This window comes from Ambystoma mexicanum, chromosome 3q (assembly GCF_040938575.1).
Source record: "Ambystoma mexicanum isolate Mex_15411 chromosome 3q, UKY_AmexF1_1, whole genome shotgun sequence".
Classification (NCBI taxonomy): Eukaryota; Metazoa; Chordata; class Amphibia; order Caudata; family Ambystomatidae; genus Ambystoma; species Ambystoma mexicanum.
The window spans coordinates 7,708,355-7,720,779 of record NC_090926.1 but is presented as its reverse complement, the minus strand read 5'-3'; the positions used below and the strand labels follow the sequence as shown (position 1 = coordinate 7,720,779).

General features: G+C 47.0%; 1 protein-coding gene across 1 annotated transcript in view; it reads right to left on the bottom strand.

The window, feature by feature from the left end:
- ENTHD1 (ENTH domain containing 1) overlaps positions 1-10,801 on the bottom strand; it is a 390,944-nt gene extending 380,143 nt beyond the window's left edge. Inside the window, exon 1 of the mRNA XM_069652811.1 lies at positions 10,635-10,801. Within this exon, the coding sequence (XP_069508912.1) occupies positions 10,635-10,718 (84 nt within the window). The 5' untranslated portion in view covers positions 10,719-10,801. The remainder of the gene's footprint in view (positions 1-10,634) is intronic.
- Positions 10,802-12,425: the final 1,624 nt, after the last annotated feature.

Sequence of the window (12,425 nt, the reverse complement as noted above, 5' to 3'; positions counted from 1 at the left end):
CACCACCCTTATCGAGTCTCTACCCCTGGCCATCCCTCCACGATGTGCTAATTCGATCTCGATAGTCATCAGCGCTTTGACTACTTTCACTACATCAGTGGCCGACTCACCCTTCTTCTTCTGCATTCTCTATTTTTAAGGTCGTCCATTTTCCATTGATGATCCTCGTCTCTGGTCTCTAGGTCTGACAACCTCCCTTCGAACTTCATTTCCACAAGGTCTGCACTAAGATGATTACTCTCCATTCCTTTGAACTTGTTCTCCAGGACTTTGACCCTGCCCCGCAGATCGGAAACCGAGGCCTGTAGTTCTCCCTGCATTGCCCTGATCTCCTGCAAATTGTCCTTTACATCCTATTTCGTGGTGGGAGCCTGGATATCGCTTGCGGCCACTGGTGGCGGCGGACCGTTAGGGCCTCCTCCCTCCATTGCCGGTGGCATCCGGTACTGCTTCAAGCTCTCTATGCCCCCCTTAGCCGCCAGCGTGGGCCCCGGTCAGAACTCCCTGCAGGTGCCAAAGCCCGCCTCTGACTGCCATTGTACCACGTGTGACGAACCCCCAGAGCACACACCTTGATGCTACTTCATTACTCCAAGAGGGTACCTCTGCTCTTTCACCTTTCCCAACCAGCACTCTGCATTGGGCCGGAGTTCCAGAACACACCGTAGCCCTCCACAGGGAAGGGGGGGGGGGGAGAGCACTAACCTCAACCCACTCCAACAATCAGGACAGGCACCCACCACCTCGAATTCCTCAAGCCCGCCGTGCAACGGGTATCTGTGGGCCCCAATCAAGGCCTATGCCCCTGCCCCCACAGTCTCTGGTCAGAGTTCCTTCCGGAATGTGATCCAAGCCAGCCCAAAAAAAACAGTTCACCACCTTATCTGTGGGGCCTGCAGTCCACCTCTGTCTCCCTACTCCCAGCAGAGCAGGACCTGGCTCCTAGATGGGTCCAACGCATGGGCCCATGTCACGTGACCCTATATGCAGGGCCCCGGCCTCCAAACCACTTCGGGCCCCCCTCCTGCTGTCCACCAGGCCTCAGCCCTCCCCTAGATGCCCAGTCCACAGTGCGGCACCCTGGGAGGGAGGATGGGGGGGCAAGGAAAGCATAACTCCCGCCACTCCACTACTATAATCTGCTCCCACAGAATCTGCCCGCCATGAGTGCCAAGCTGGCTCATCATTGTAGCTGGGCACTGTGAACACGAGGCCGAGCCCAGATCAGCCCACTACGGCAGACAGCAGCCAGAGATCATCCAGGCCGCAGTCCCCTCTCAGCAGAGCTGACTCACCGCCCATCAGACCACCGGGGATCGGGGACCGAGATCTTCCTCTCCCACTCCCTGTCCGGCCCGCCTGATGAGCCCATCCTGGGGTATGACGCCGCTCAGAGTCGCATATTGCCGGGGATCTCCTCACCTATTCTCGTGTTACACTGTGAACAGTGCACTTCGGTGCTGCACTGCCATCCAAGGCGGCCCTCTCCACCGTTACTTCCTTGCTCCCTCCTGACACCGGGCCCTCTGCCGCCGTTCCGCACTGGTAATTTGCAAAAATGTGCCCTCGTTCTGTTCAGTTTAGTTTCTGCCTGCCATGGAGGACGCTGGCGAGCGGAGCCCACTACAACGCGACCATGTTGGTCCGCGCCCCATGATGGTCTCCCCTGCTTTATTTTTAAAGTATATTCGCTAAATTGCACTGTAGACTTTTTTTATATGTTGGATGTTTTTTCCTCATTTGACATTTTAGGGCCTGAATCTCTGGAACATAATACTTTCTGCTAATAGTTGAACAGTCAGTCAATGTGTTTATTCGGATGCAAAGTCCATCAAACACATACAATATACAAAACACAGAATCAATAAAATCCCTTCCCTGATAAAATTCCACATAAAATACAGTCAAATCACATTACATATCGATCTACAAAATCCAATACTAAAATTAAGACGGGGAACAGTATGAACAATTTTCAGGAAATGGACTTTCAAAGTAGCATCAACCAGCCTTACAGAAGAGAGAGCGAACAAATACTTGTATATCTTAATTGTTGGAGGGTTATACAATATCAAGACAGATAAAACAAACTAGAAATTTAGATTCATTCATATAGCAGCCCCTTCATGTAGTACATGGGTCTTTTCAAGAAAGATAACAATGCCCACGCTGTCAAAACAGAATCAGCACTCAAAAGAAACAAAATTGCAGGCCTCTAGGTGCGGATGTTAGCTTCCCTTAGGACCATCAATAAAGTGGACTGTCATATTCAGCTATATCAGGAGCAGAACAATAACAGGTGAGCCAAGTCCTCTTTAGTGTGGCCACACACCGGGCACCCAGCCAAATCCGGGTATCGTCTCCATTTGGCTGTGTTTCTCCTCAAAAGGAGACAGTCCAATCTCGCACAGGTGATGATCAGCCAGCAATCTTTCCTAGTGGCGCCCCAAATATAAATAAGGCTGTATCTCCTTTGTCCGGCTAATCACTGCATGCTCTTTGTCTGAGTTGGTTACATGATCCAAAAAGGTCCTTTTCGTTGCAAATACATCCCCAGAATACATTTATACCTCCTCATCTGGGGTTTAATCAAAAGTTCATCTGAGGGGGGAAAAGAACCTTATATTGCCCTCGGACAGAACTTTATCAATATATGCAAACCACAGGATTCTTCTCCAGCCTTCCCTAGCCATTAGAGACCTAATTATAAAATGGCAGAGTGAGGCATGTTCATTTGCGCAGATTCTAATCCAAAAGGTTATTGGAGCCAACGCCCACTGGTCTTCCCAAAATTCCATACCCAATTCCCTATGAAGAGAAATACAGGGAGATGAATTTTGGTGTCCCAGTAGCCTTCTGAAGAACAAATTCTCCTTTACTTGGACTTCTTGGGCTCTTTGAAAGCCCCATAATGGAGCTCCATAGAGGGTGACAGCGTTTGACTGGGCAGAATATATTTTAAGACAGCATCTAATGGCTGGCCTTGACAGCGAGACAGAAAGCGAGATATTCGCCCTACTTGTTGGGTTACTTTCCCTGACTGTTTTTTCAAATGAGCCATCCCTTTGAGGAATTCCTTGAATCCGATACCCAGGTAATCAAACTCCTTCACCCTCAGGATGATTTCCCATATAGTTCAACAGATATTGACACCTTTGACCATGGCTATTGCCTCGTCTAATATCTCTGTGAATGTTATGTCCGGTACTAGCCCTTGATCAAAGATTCCAACTGACCTTTGCCATTCATTCATGAATGATTGTATACATTTGCCCATATTTCTGTCATTCCAAGTTAAACATATTTTGCCCTGTTAATTATTAGATTAACATTTTTATTTTCCTTTATCCCCAACCTGGAAGAGTCTAGTCTGCCTCTCAATAGCAAAGGATCGCAGGGGTTTGCATCAGTGACTTAAAACTGTTTAACACTTTGGAACAGGCCTTCAGTAAAATACAGAAAGTCAATTCTAGAGGTCAGCTTTTACCGATGCCAGGTGATGCTGCCCTCTAAGTTCCCCTCGACATTGCCATTTAATGGCAATAAATTCCATTCCTTAAGGAATGTCTTCCACTTTCTCACACTCCCAGTCAGTGTAGATCCTGTGTTTAGGCCTTTCCCCAAACAATCAACATTAAAATCCCCTGCTAGTATCAAGAGTTCATGCTTTTTCAAGTTCTGGTTATACATGAGAATTTGCTCAAGCTGCTCCATGTTAGTGTTATGGCTCAGTTCTTTATATTTTGCATGCAAATGTACTATTACAATTGACCCCAGACTACATCGGGTTAATAAACTCACAGCTTGAATACAAGGTGGAAAAGAAAATACTGCATGCATTGAATTCATCCATTCTTTGCTTATTGCTACCAATAGTCTCCCATGATCATTTCCTATGGTCATTTGCTGACAAATCACATAACCATCTATAATTACCTCTTTAATCAAGAAGGACACTTAAATGATGATAAGTTGGCTTTCTCCACATCTAGTAATAGTGTTATCATGGGAGAGTTAATGGATAAAGCCTTGTGAGTTCCAACTAATGATATTAAAACCTCGATCACCCTACAGGTATCTCTGCATCTCCAATTGCATTGGATTCTGAAGCCCACACCCAGTTCCCTGACAATAAGTGGGCCTGATCACGACTTTGGCGTTAACGCCAGCAGGTGTTACCGCCGGTGGTATTAGCCCTACTGCCGAACTCCACGGCGCTAATAGCGCCGGATCACGAGTTCGGCGGTAATGCAATACCCCATTCCCCATTGAGCCTATTCAGGAATGCCCCATTCCCCATTGGGCTCAATGGGGAAAATTTGCGCTCTTAACGCTGGCGGATTTCCCGCCGGCGGTAATAGTGCAAATTTTCGGCAGATTTCCCCCAAGCCAAGAGCTGGGGCGAAAATCCACAAAAGTCCTGATTTGGCAGACCCTTAAATCCGGCGGTAATAGCGCGACTGCCGGATTTAAGGGTTACCGCCAAAGTCGTGATGAGGCCCATTACTTTTCGGATTTTGTTCAAAACCTTTTGGATTAGATTTGACATATGCCTGGGTTAAATGAAGGTTGGATATAGAAGTTGTTACTGGTCGGATGTCAACGCCCCTTCATTTTAATTCATCCAAATGGGTAAAGAGATGCCCTTGTACAAGGTTTAATGGTATGTCAATAATTGCAATATCTAGATTGTAATCAACAAAAACATCCACCCTTTTAATGTCTCTTGAAGTGATACTTCTCAAAGCAGTTCCGATTCAGAATGAGGTCGATTTCATCATGAGGTAAGTATTCAATGATATAGCAATGTTCAAAGTCGGCTCAGACGTGGTTTGAGGTGGTTTGATATGCATTAGCTATACCATTCGACGGTCTATCACCAACCTCTGGCGCCCTTTTATTCAGCATCATCGTAGACCAAGCTGAAAACTCATCAAGGTGCAAGGAGTTTACTTGGGTATAGGCATTTGCTTTCTGGATCGCCTGTTGATTGCCTTGCCTCTTGATTAGTTATAGGAGCTTGGTCAAGAAGAGTCAAAGAAATGTGTTCTTTATTTCCCTTTGGCACTACTTAAGTGTCTGTATTTGAGGCAGTTCATTTTAGAAGATTATGACTACTGACAGTTTTGCCCCTATAAATATGTTTCGCTGGAAACCTTTTGGTTTGGCTTCCCATGTGACTTCAGCTCTGGCCGTTTGTTATCTGATGGGTAACAGTAACTTCTTTGTCGATTAGCGCACTCTTAAGATTCGATTCTCTTTTATTCCCCAAATGGAAGATGCACGCAAACATTTCAGTTTAGTCCATTCTTTATTTTTTGTCTCTTCTGGTTTTTGCTTTTTGTTCCTTGGTATCGCGTGCTGCTGAATCACTGTTATTTATCTCACAGCCTTTCTGTTTCTTCTGCTTCTGCGCTTCTCAGCCATGGTAGTCGGTTCATTATGTGCTGCTGATTCCGTTATTACCCTTGCCTCCCCCAATCCTTCCTCAGATGGTATCTGGGCAAGTCTGATGAATTCCTTCAAGGTTGATTGCGAGAGGGGACTATCATCGAAAGCATTTAAAATGTCATCTGCAGCCCTTTAGGCATATGCCTACTATTCTTGGTAATTTGATCTGGCAGTGAGCACTCGTCAAGGTTACCAAGTTAGCCTCAATGTTAGTAAGAGTTATTCGTAATGTGAACGTTTCCTTGAAGATCACTCAATGATCTAGTTTGTTGGTTTATTTCTGATTTTATTTCACCCAGGCTATCCGTTACAATAGGACTAATTGCTGATTTAAGGCCCACCAGCATCAAGTCGCAGCATTCAACCTCTTTGGTGAGTTCCAAAAGAGTGCCGGAGTGTGTCTGCACCTCTCGCTTCCATAGTTAAAAAACGCAGACGAACGAGTTCAGGACAAAGTTCAATGCTGTGAGGGTACCTTCGCTGGGACCCTGTAATTGATCGCTATATTGATGCAAAATCTGTGAAGATGGTTTAATTCCTTCATCTAGTACTGGTATGTCATTTAGCTGATCCACAATAGTTTGAGTACCCATTTGCACTGCTGTGGTCGAAATGTGGCTCGGTTAAGCGTTGTGTTCATCTCCATTTGCGCAATTATTTGCCAACCCATAACAGAGGCAACTTTTTGCCCCCTTTCAGTTGTCTGTCAGACCACTTTCTCCTTCCTTTTCTGTTGGACCTTCCTCGACGCAGGCAGTATCTAAAGTATTTGGTAACCAGTGGCATTGGGGTAAAGTCTCTACTGGGCAGCTTGCAGAGGCCCCGAATCTTATTGTTCAGACAGTACTCTGGGGGAACTGGAGTGACCCGTGTGAAGCCTTAATAAAAGCTACGTCCCGCACAGCTGAGTCGCTGGCCCCGCTCAAGAAAGGATTATGCTAGCTAAAACCCTCAGCTCCATGGTTTTCATCGGAACAGAGTTATGAAACAGCAGTATTGCCCGTTGGCGCGCAAAGGGTGCATCTGCTATGAGACATCAGCTAAAGCCGAGTGTAAAAAGGCCCTATCCTTATACAAATGGGCAGTAAAGGCTGCTGAATCTTGACAGTATGCAGACCCTATAACCGCTGTGTCCTGTTCGTCCAAGGAGTTCTTTAGAGCGACAAAGGAACTTTCTGCTCCCTGTTCCAGTCGCTCTGACCCGACACACTTGCAAGCTACCTGTGATGCAATTAGCCTGTTCTTCACAGAGAAAAATCGAGAAGATCAAGGAATTGATTATGGCAGCTGGACTGGGAATAGTGGATCCGGCACCTCAAATCCATCCTGGCCGCAGGTCCTTCTCCTGTATTGGATAAAAGTGTTGCAGCAACTCTGTGTAAATCCTCCTCTGCCTCCGACCCTATCCCATTGCATTGGCTTTAGTCCCTTCCACCCAACATGACTGCTCGATTTACTGCTGCACTTCACCAATCTTTTGGGAGTGGGGAAATTCCGGGTGCCCTGAAACATACAATCGTCTAGCCACTATTGAAGAAGCCAACACTTGACCCTCTGTCTCTCGCAAGCCATCTCCCTCCTTCCAACCATAATGAAGCTGATGTAAGTGGTTGTTAACCCCCAGCTTACAAGGTTTCCTGGAGGATAATGGACAGCTGCACCCTTTCCAGGAAGGCTTTAAACCGGTTATGGGGACGGAATTTGTGATGATGTCAATCCTAGGCGACTTGGCCCTGCTCCAGGACTGTGGGGAGGTGGGAGTTCTTATCCTCCTTGACCTCTCTGCAACGTTCGATACCGTCAACCACAATATTCTTCTACAGCGCCTAGTACATGCAGGTTTGGTCAGTCCAGTTTTGGCGTGGTTTGCGTCATTCCTGAGGGATGCAGACTTTGTCCCTTTCAGGTTTTATTGCCCCTTCTCTGGCAATCCTATGTGCCACTCCAAAAGAATCAGCCCCATCTCCCCCACTCTTTAATTCAGATCTGTGCCCCGTGGCAGACTTGATTGCATCATAGGGCGTGTTTTTATACATTCGCTGACGACACCCAACTAGTGCTTTGACTGAATGACCCGGTATCCCACCCCCCTGCCAAACTGAAATCCAGTTTGGTTGAGATTGAACGCTGGATGTGTAAAAACTGGTTGAAGCTTAGAGATCATGATTGCTGGTCCACTGTATGCTCAGTCCTTCTGGCATTCTGATTTCTGTCTGGAATCACTGGGATCTTGTCCTGCTCCCAGCCCCTCGGTGAAGAGTTTGGAGGTTAAGTTCTCCCCTCAGGCTCCAGAGAGGGGCAAATTGCTGCAGTCTGTAGCTCAGCCTTTTTGAAATGAAGGCTCTTGAGAAAGGTGTGCCGTTTGCGCCCTCACAGTTCTGCGCTAATGTGGTCACAACCTCTATTACGGGCACGTTGGATCATTGCAACGGAATCTTCTTGGGCCATTCCGATTTCCTGGTTCACTGGCTTCAGGTGTCGCAAAATTCTGCAGCACATCTGGCACTAAATCCCCCTAGCCAGTCCTCTGCCTCATTGCTACTGGCCAAGCTACGCTGGCTTCCAGTCAAAAGCCGGATTAAATTCAAGGTACTTTGTACCACTCACTGCGCCTTTTTCCATACTGGGCCTTCTTTTTAACAGTCTAAGCAGACTCACTATCTCCCAAGACACACTTTGCAGTCCAACTCCTGCAAACCTGCTGGGCGTCCCTCGCTTCCACAAAGCCCAAGCTGGTGTTCGATCTTTTTCTGTGTTAGCCTGTGGAATGCCCTTCCTACATCCTACTTCCCTGCAAGAGATCCCGGAACATCGGAGTTTCGCAAGGCACTGAAAAGTTTCTGTTTTAGCCCACTCTTCTTTGGTCACCCTTTCTCTGCTGGTGGTCCGTGCCCAGATGCCCTTGTGTGGCCCTGGTCCTTTGGGCTTTATACACGATTTACATTACAATACATTACATGTGCCTCTCTGGGAACGAGGACATCTACTAGTGGCCATAGATGACTACTCCTGCTTCCCAGTTGTGAAGCAGGTGCCGTCCACAGCATTGTACAGCGTGGTGGGAGTACTTGACGAACTGTTCAGTGAGTGGGGAGTACCCAACGTAGTGAAAACGGACAATGAGCCCGGTGTCCAGGGCCACGACTTCACAAAGTTTACAACACACCTGGGCTTCCACCACCAAAAGGTCACGCTGCTGTGGCCACAAGCAAATGGGATGGTGGAGCACTTAATGGACCCGGCAGAAGGCGATCATTGACCAGGTGCCATTGCCACCAGCCCTATGCTGAAAAGTAACAGAAGTTCCCGGCATGAGGCAACAGGGAAGAGCCCGATGGAAATCATGATCTTCTACAAACCCAGAACCCGCCACCTACAATTTGAGGACTACACTGAGGAGCAGGATGCAGAGATCAGGGAGATGCTTTACGCAGAGAGGAAGAGGAAGGTGAATATGTGGGCCGACCGCCGCAGAGGGGCCAGAGATATACTACTGCCGATCGGAGATGAAGTTCTCATTCGGCCAAAAGCAGCAACAGAAAACCGACACCCGGTATGACCCGCACCCCATCCAAGCAGTCGAGGTCAAAGGATCCATGGTCACGGCTAAACGAGAAGAGTGGGACATAACCGGCAAGGCGCCATTCTTCCACAAACACCACACCCCGCCCCCGGAGACCAAGGGAGAGCCGAGATGAGAAGAGGATCGACCTGAGGCGAGAGAGATAGTGTGGACAGCCCCACGGAACCGCCTGTGACTGAAATGATGAGACTGGAGCAGAAGAGTCATTGGAGCCACAAGGGAGACCCAGACGGGTCATCAGAAAACCCCAGAGACTTATCAATCAGATGTGAGAAGCTCCATGATAATTAGGGGGGAGATGTTGTAGAGCAATCTTGGGACACTCGTTCTTTAACAAGGGACTGAGCCCAGGGGAAGGGGAAGGGAGGGTACGTGGGAGCGGGGAGGAAGAGGCAAGCACAAGGGAAAGGAAGTTAGTTAGATGGAGAGAGTGAATAAAGAAAGTTAAACTGAGACCAGCTCTGTGTGCTTTATACAATTGGGGTAGCCTAAGTAGCAGTGCTGGCCTTAGTGGGGGTAGCGCCCCAGGCAGCTTAAGAAAAATGTGGCACCCCACACCCCTTCCCTCCTGCGCGCCCCTGGTCAATGCCGGGGAGAGGGGTGCACATTTTCTTTTAACTCTCCGCTTGGGCGCCTGAACAGGGAGTTATTCACTGGAATCGGGCGCTTATGCTCATGCATGAGCGCCCTATTCTAATGAAAACCACCTCGCTCCCGCCTCAGTGCAGGGAGGTAATCATAACAATAGGGTGCTGATGCTTATACATCAGCACCCTATCGTTATAAAATGCTCCCTGCCGCCGCGGGGGCCTTTAATAACAAAAGGGCAACAATCGCAACTTCTACCACTACGCCAGCTCGGGGGAGCCCTTGAAAGACTCCCCCAATCTAGCATGGCAGGGGGCTAATGGCACCCCGGCGGTCGCCAGGCCCGCCATACTTTAAGGGCAGCCCTGCTAAGTAGCCGCAATACACAAGCCTCCAAAATTGTATATCACCAGAGGTAACTTCACAAAAAAGGACATTACAAGGACTGTCAGTCTTTGATACGTAGAGGCACCATGGTGGCATTGCAATAAATTGCCATTAGTAAGCCAATAAACAAATAGCTTTGTGTTATGAAATGCATGAATGGTCCTTATATTTATATATCGAGCAACTTTAAATAAGAAAAACATGAGTAAGGCTTTATTTATAACGTGAGACTAAATAACTCTCCATTGGGTTTTAAAACAGTAGTCATTATGCACCCCCATTTCTTATCACCGTACCAACATTCTCATTTCTTAAGACATTCACTACCAGTAACCGTCGCTGTTGTATCTACAGCCGTCAACTTCTAATATTGGACAGGGAGGTATTTAAAATAGCTTTTAAAGACGCATGGGCGTGCTCTGTTGCCCAGAGTTTAGCATATCACGCGAACATCAGCAGGACACGGTACAAAGGCTACACAAAACTATTCCACAATTACAGGTGACAGTTTGCCACCCTAGTATCCCGAAATCACCACAAAAGCCTTCATTACATAAACTCGACCTAACCCTTCACCCCTTCTAAGTTCTTTTACTCGCAGCTCCAAACTAAAGGCAGCCCTTACCTGCTCGAAAAGAAGCCGTTGGCAGCGCTCTATTTTATTCTCCCGCCAAAATTCAAACGACTTGGAATTGCAAGTGCAACCCATTTGACGGGACTCGAGCAGGAGAGCAGGGGAGCAGGGGGGCAGGGCTCAGAGTTTGGTTATCTTCAACTACGTTAAAAACAGGACTGAGTGGCAATAAGACAAGAATTGGAGGATTTGTATCTACTTGTTCTGATGTCCTGGGAGTTAAAGATCACATGACGTTACTTTCGCTATTAAGCGCCTGCCTATTTAAAAATCAGATACTGTCTGCCGCCTTCAGTACACGGACTATAGAAATTGCCTTCATTTTAGGTTAAAAAATAGGGTACATATGTCTTGAAGTAATGCCCAGACTTGGATATTTATGTGGAGATTTGTTTGGACTTTCTGATGCAAATCCAGGGCCCAAGTCCTAAAAAAAGCATGGGGGAGTACTCCTTAACATACGCAATGGATAACATAGCAATGTTATCTCAACTAAACACCGATTTTGTTTTTGGCGGGTGAGAGCCCATTGAAATGAATAGGCGTGCAGGATGCTTGGCGGGTGAGTGAGCTCTTTACAAGGCGGGTGATACCCGCCAAAAGCGTGTGAGTTGAGAGCTATGGCAATGGGAAGTGACATCACCAGAAATTAGCATATCAAGGTGAAATGTGCGCATTTCATTCAATTGGCTTTGCAGAACCATACAAATTGCACAGCACGAATGACATTTGCCTTTCATAAAATCAGCACACACAAAAAACCAAGGGATCATTTTTTCTTCTAATGTTTATAAAATGTTAAAAGATGTGCATGTTTTAAACTCAAAGGACCAATACCAATGTTTTCCCTGGAACATGCAGCCCCGAAATGTGACATGGCACCTTTACTTGGGTTTCCGTTTTCATCAGGTTATATAGTGCCTGGTCTGAACCTGATGACCGTGGTTCAAGACCCAAGGTCAGTGTGAATTCAAATAAGACAGTCAAAGTTCTAGTTTTACACACTGCGTCTAAAATACCCTCTATACCGTCCACCCGCGACTTTGTATTTTTTTATTTTATATTTTTAAAGCGCTCACACAGCCCGCGGACATGTTGTTGCATATTTATAATGCACTTAAACACCCAGTGGTTTCTAAGCGAGGACCACGGGATCGAACCTGTGTTGTTTCGTGTTGTCTATCTTCCAAGGCACGCACGTTGCCGCTGAGTTATCCTCCCGGATTTGAGCCATTGTCCCCTTCAGTTCTTTCCCCTGCCCATTAAGCCGCAGTCTTTCAGCCACTGAATGTGCATATTGACAAGCAGAGAAGGAAAGCCAAGTATTATTGGAATTCTTGACTTATTGTACTTGTCATCATCTGCCTGCCTTAAATCGTAACAAACAAGAGTTGTAAATTATTTAAATGCCCCATTGGGAGCCTCGTGGACTTTGCTGCCTCAGCAACTTTGCATACCCTGTCTCTTGGAGGCATCCTCTGATCACTGCATAGCAGTGGGCGGAGCGGTGCTCATCTACATTAAAAAACATATTGTTTTGCTGTTCCTATACTTTTATTTTAAAAAGAAAGGTCGGAATGGTTTAGGTTTAAAATAAAAGTGTAGGAAGAAGTTGAAACTTGCAATGCACACTCCCTTGAAGCATGTTTGTTTGATTGCACGTGGGAGGGGGTGTGGCGATGGGGTTTGTGGGCAGTGGGGGCAGGCCAGCAGGGAACATAGTTCTACTTCTTTTCATACACAGTCACGACTGCTGCAGATGGAAGGCAGCTGCCTGAATGC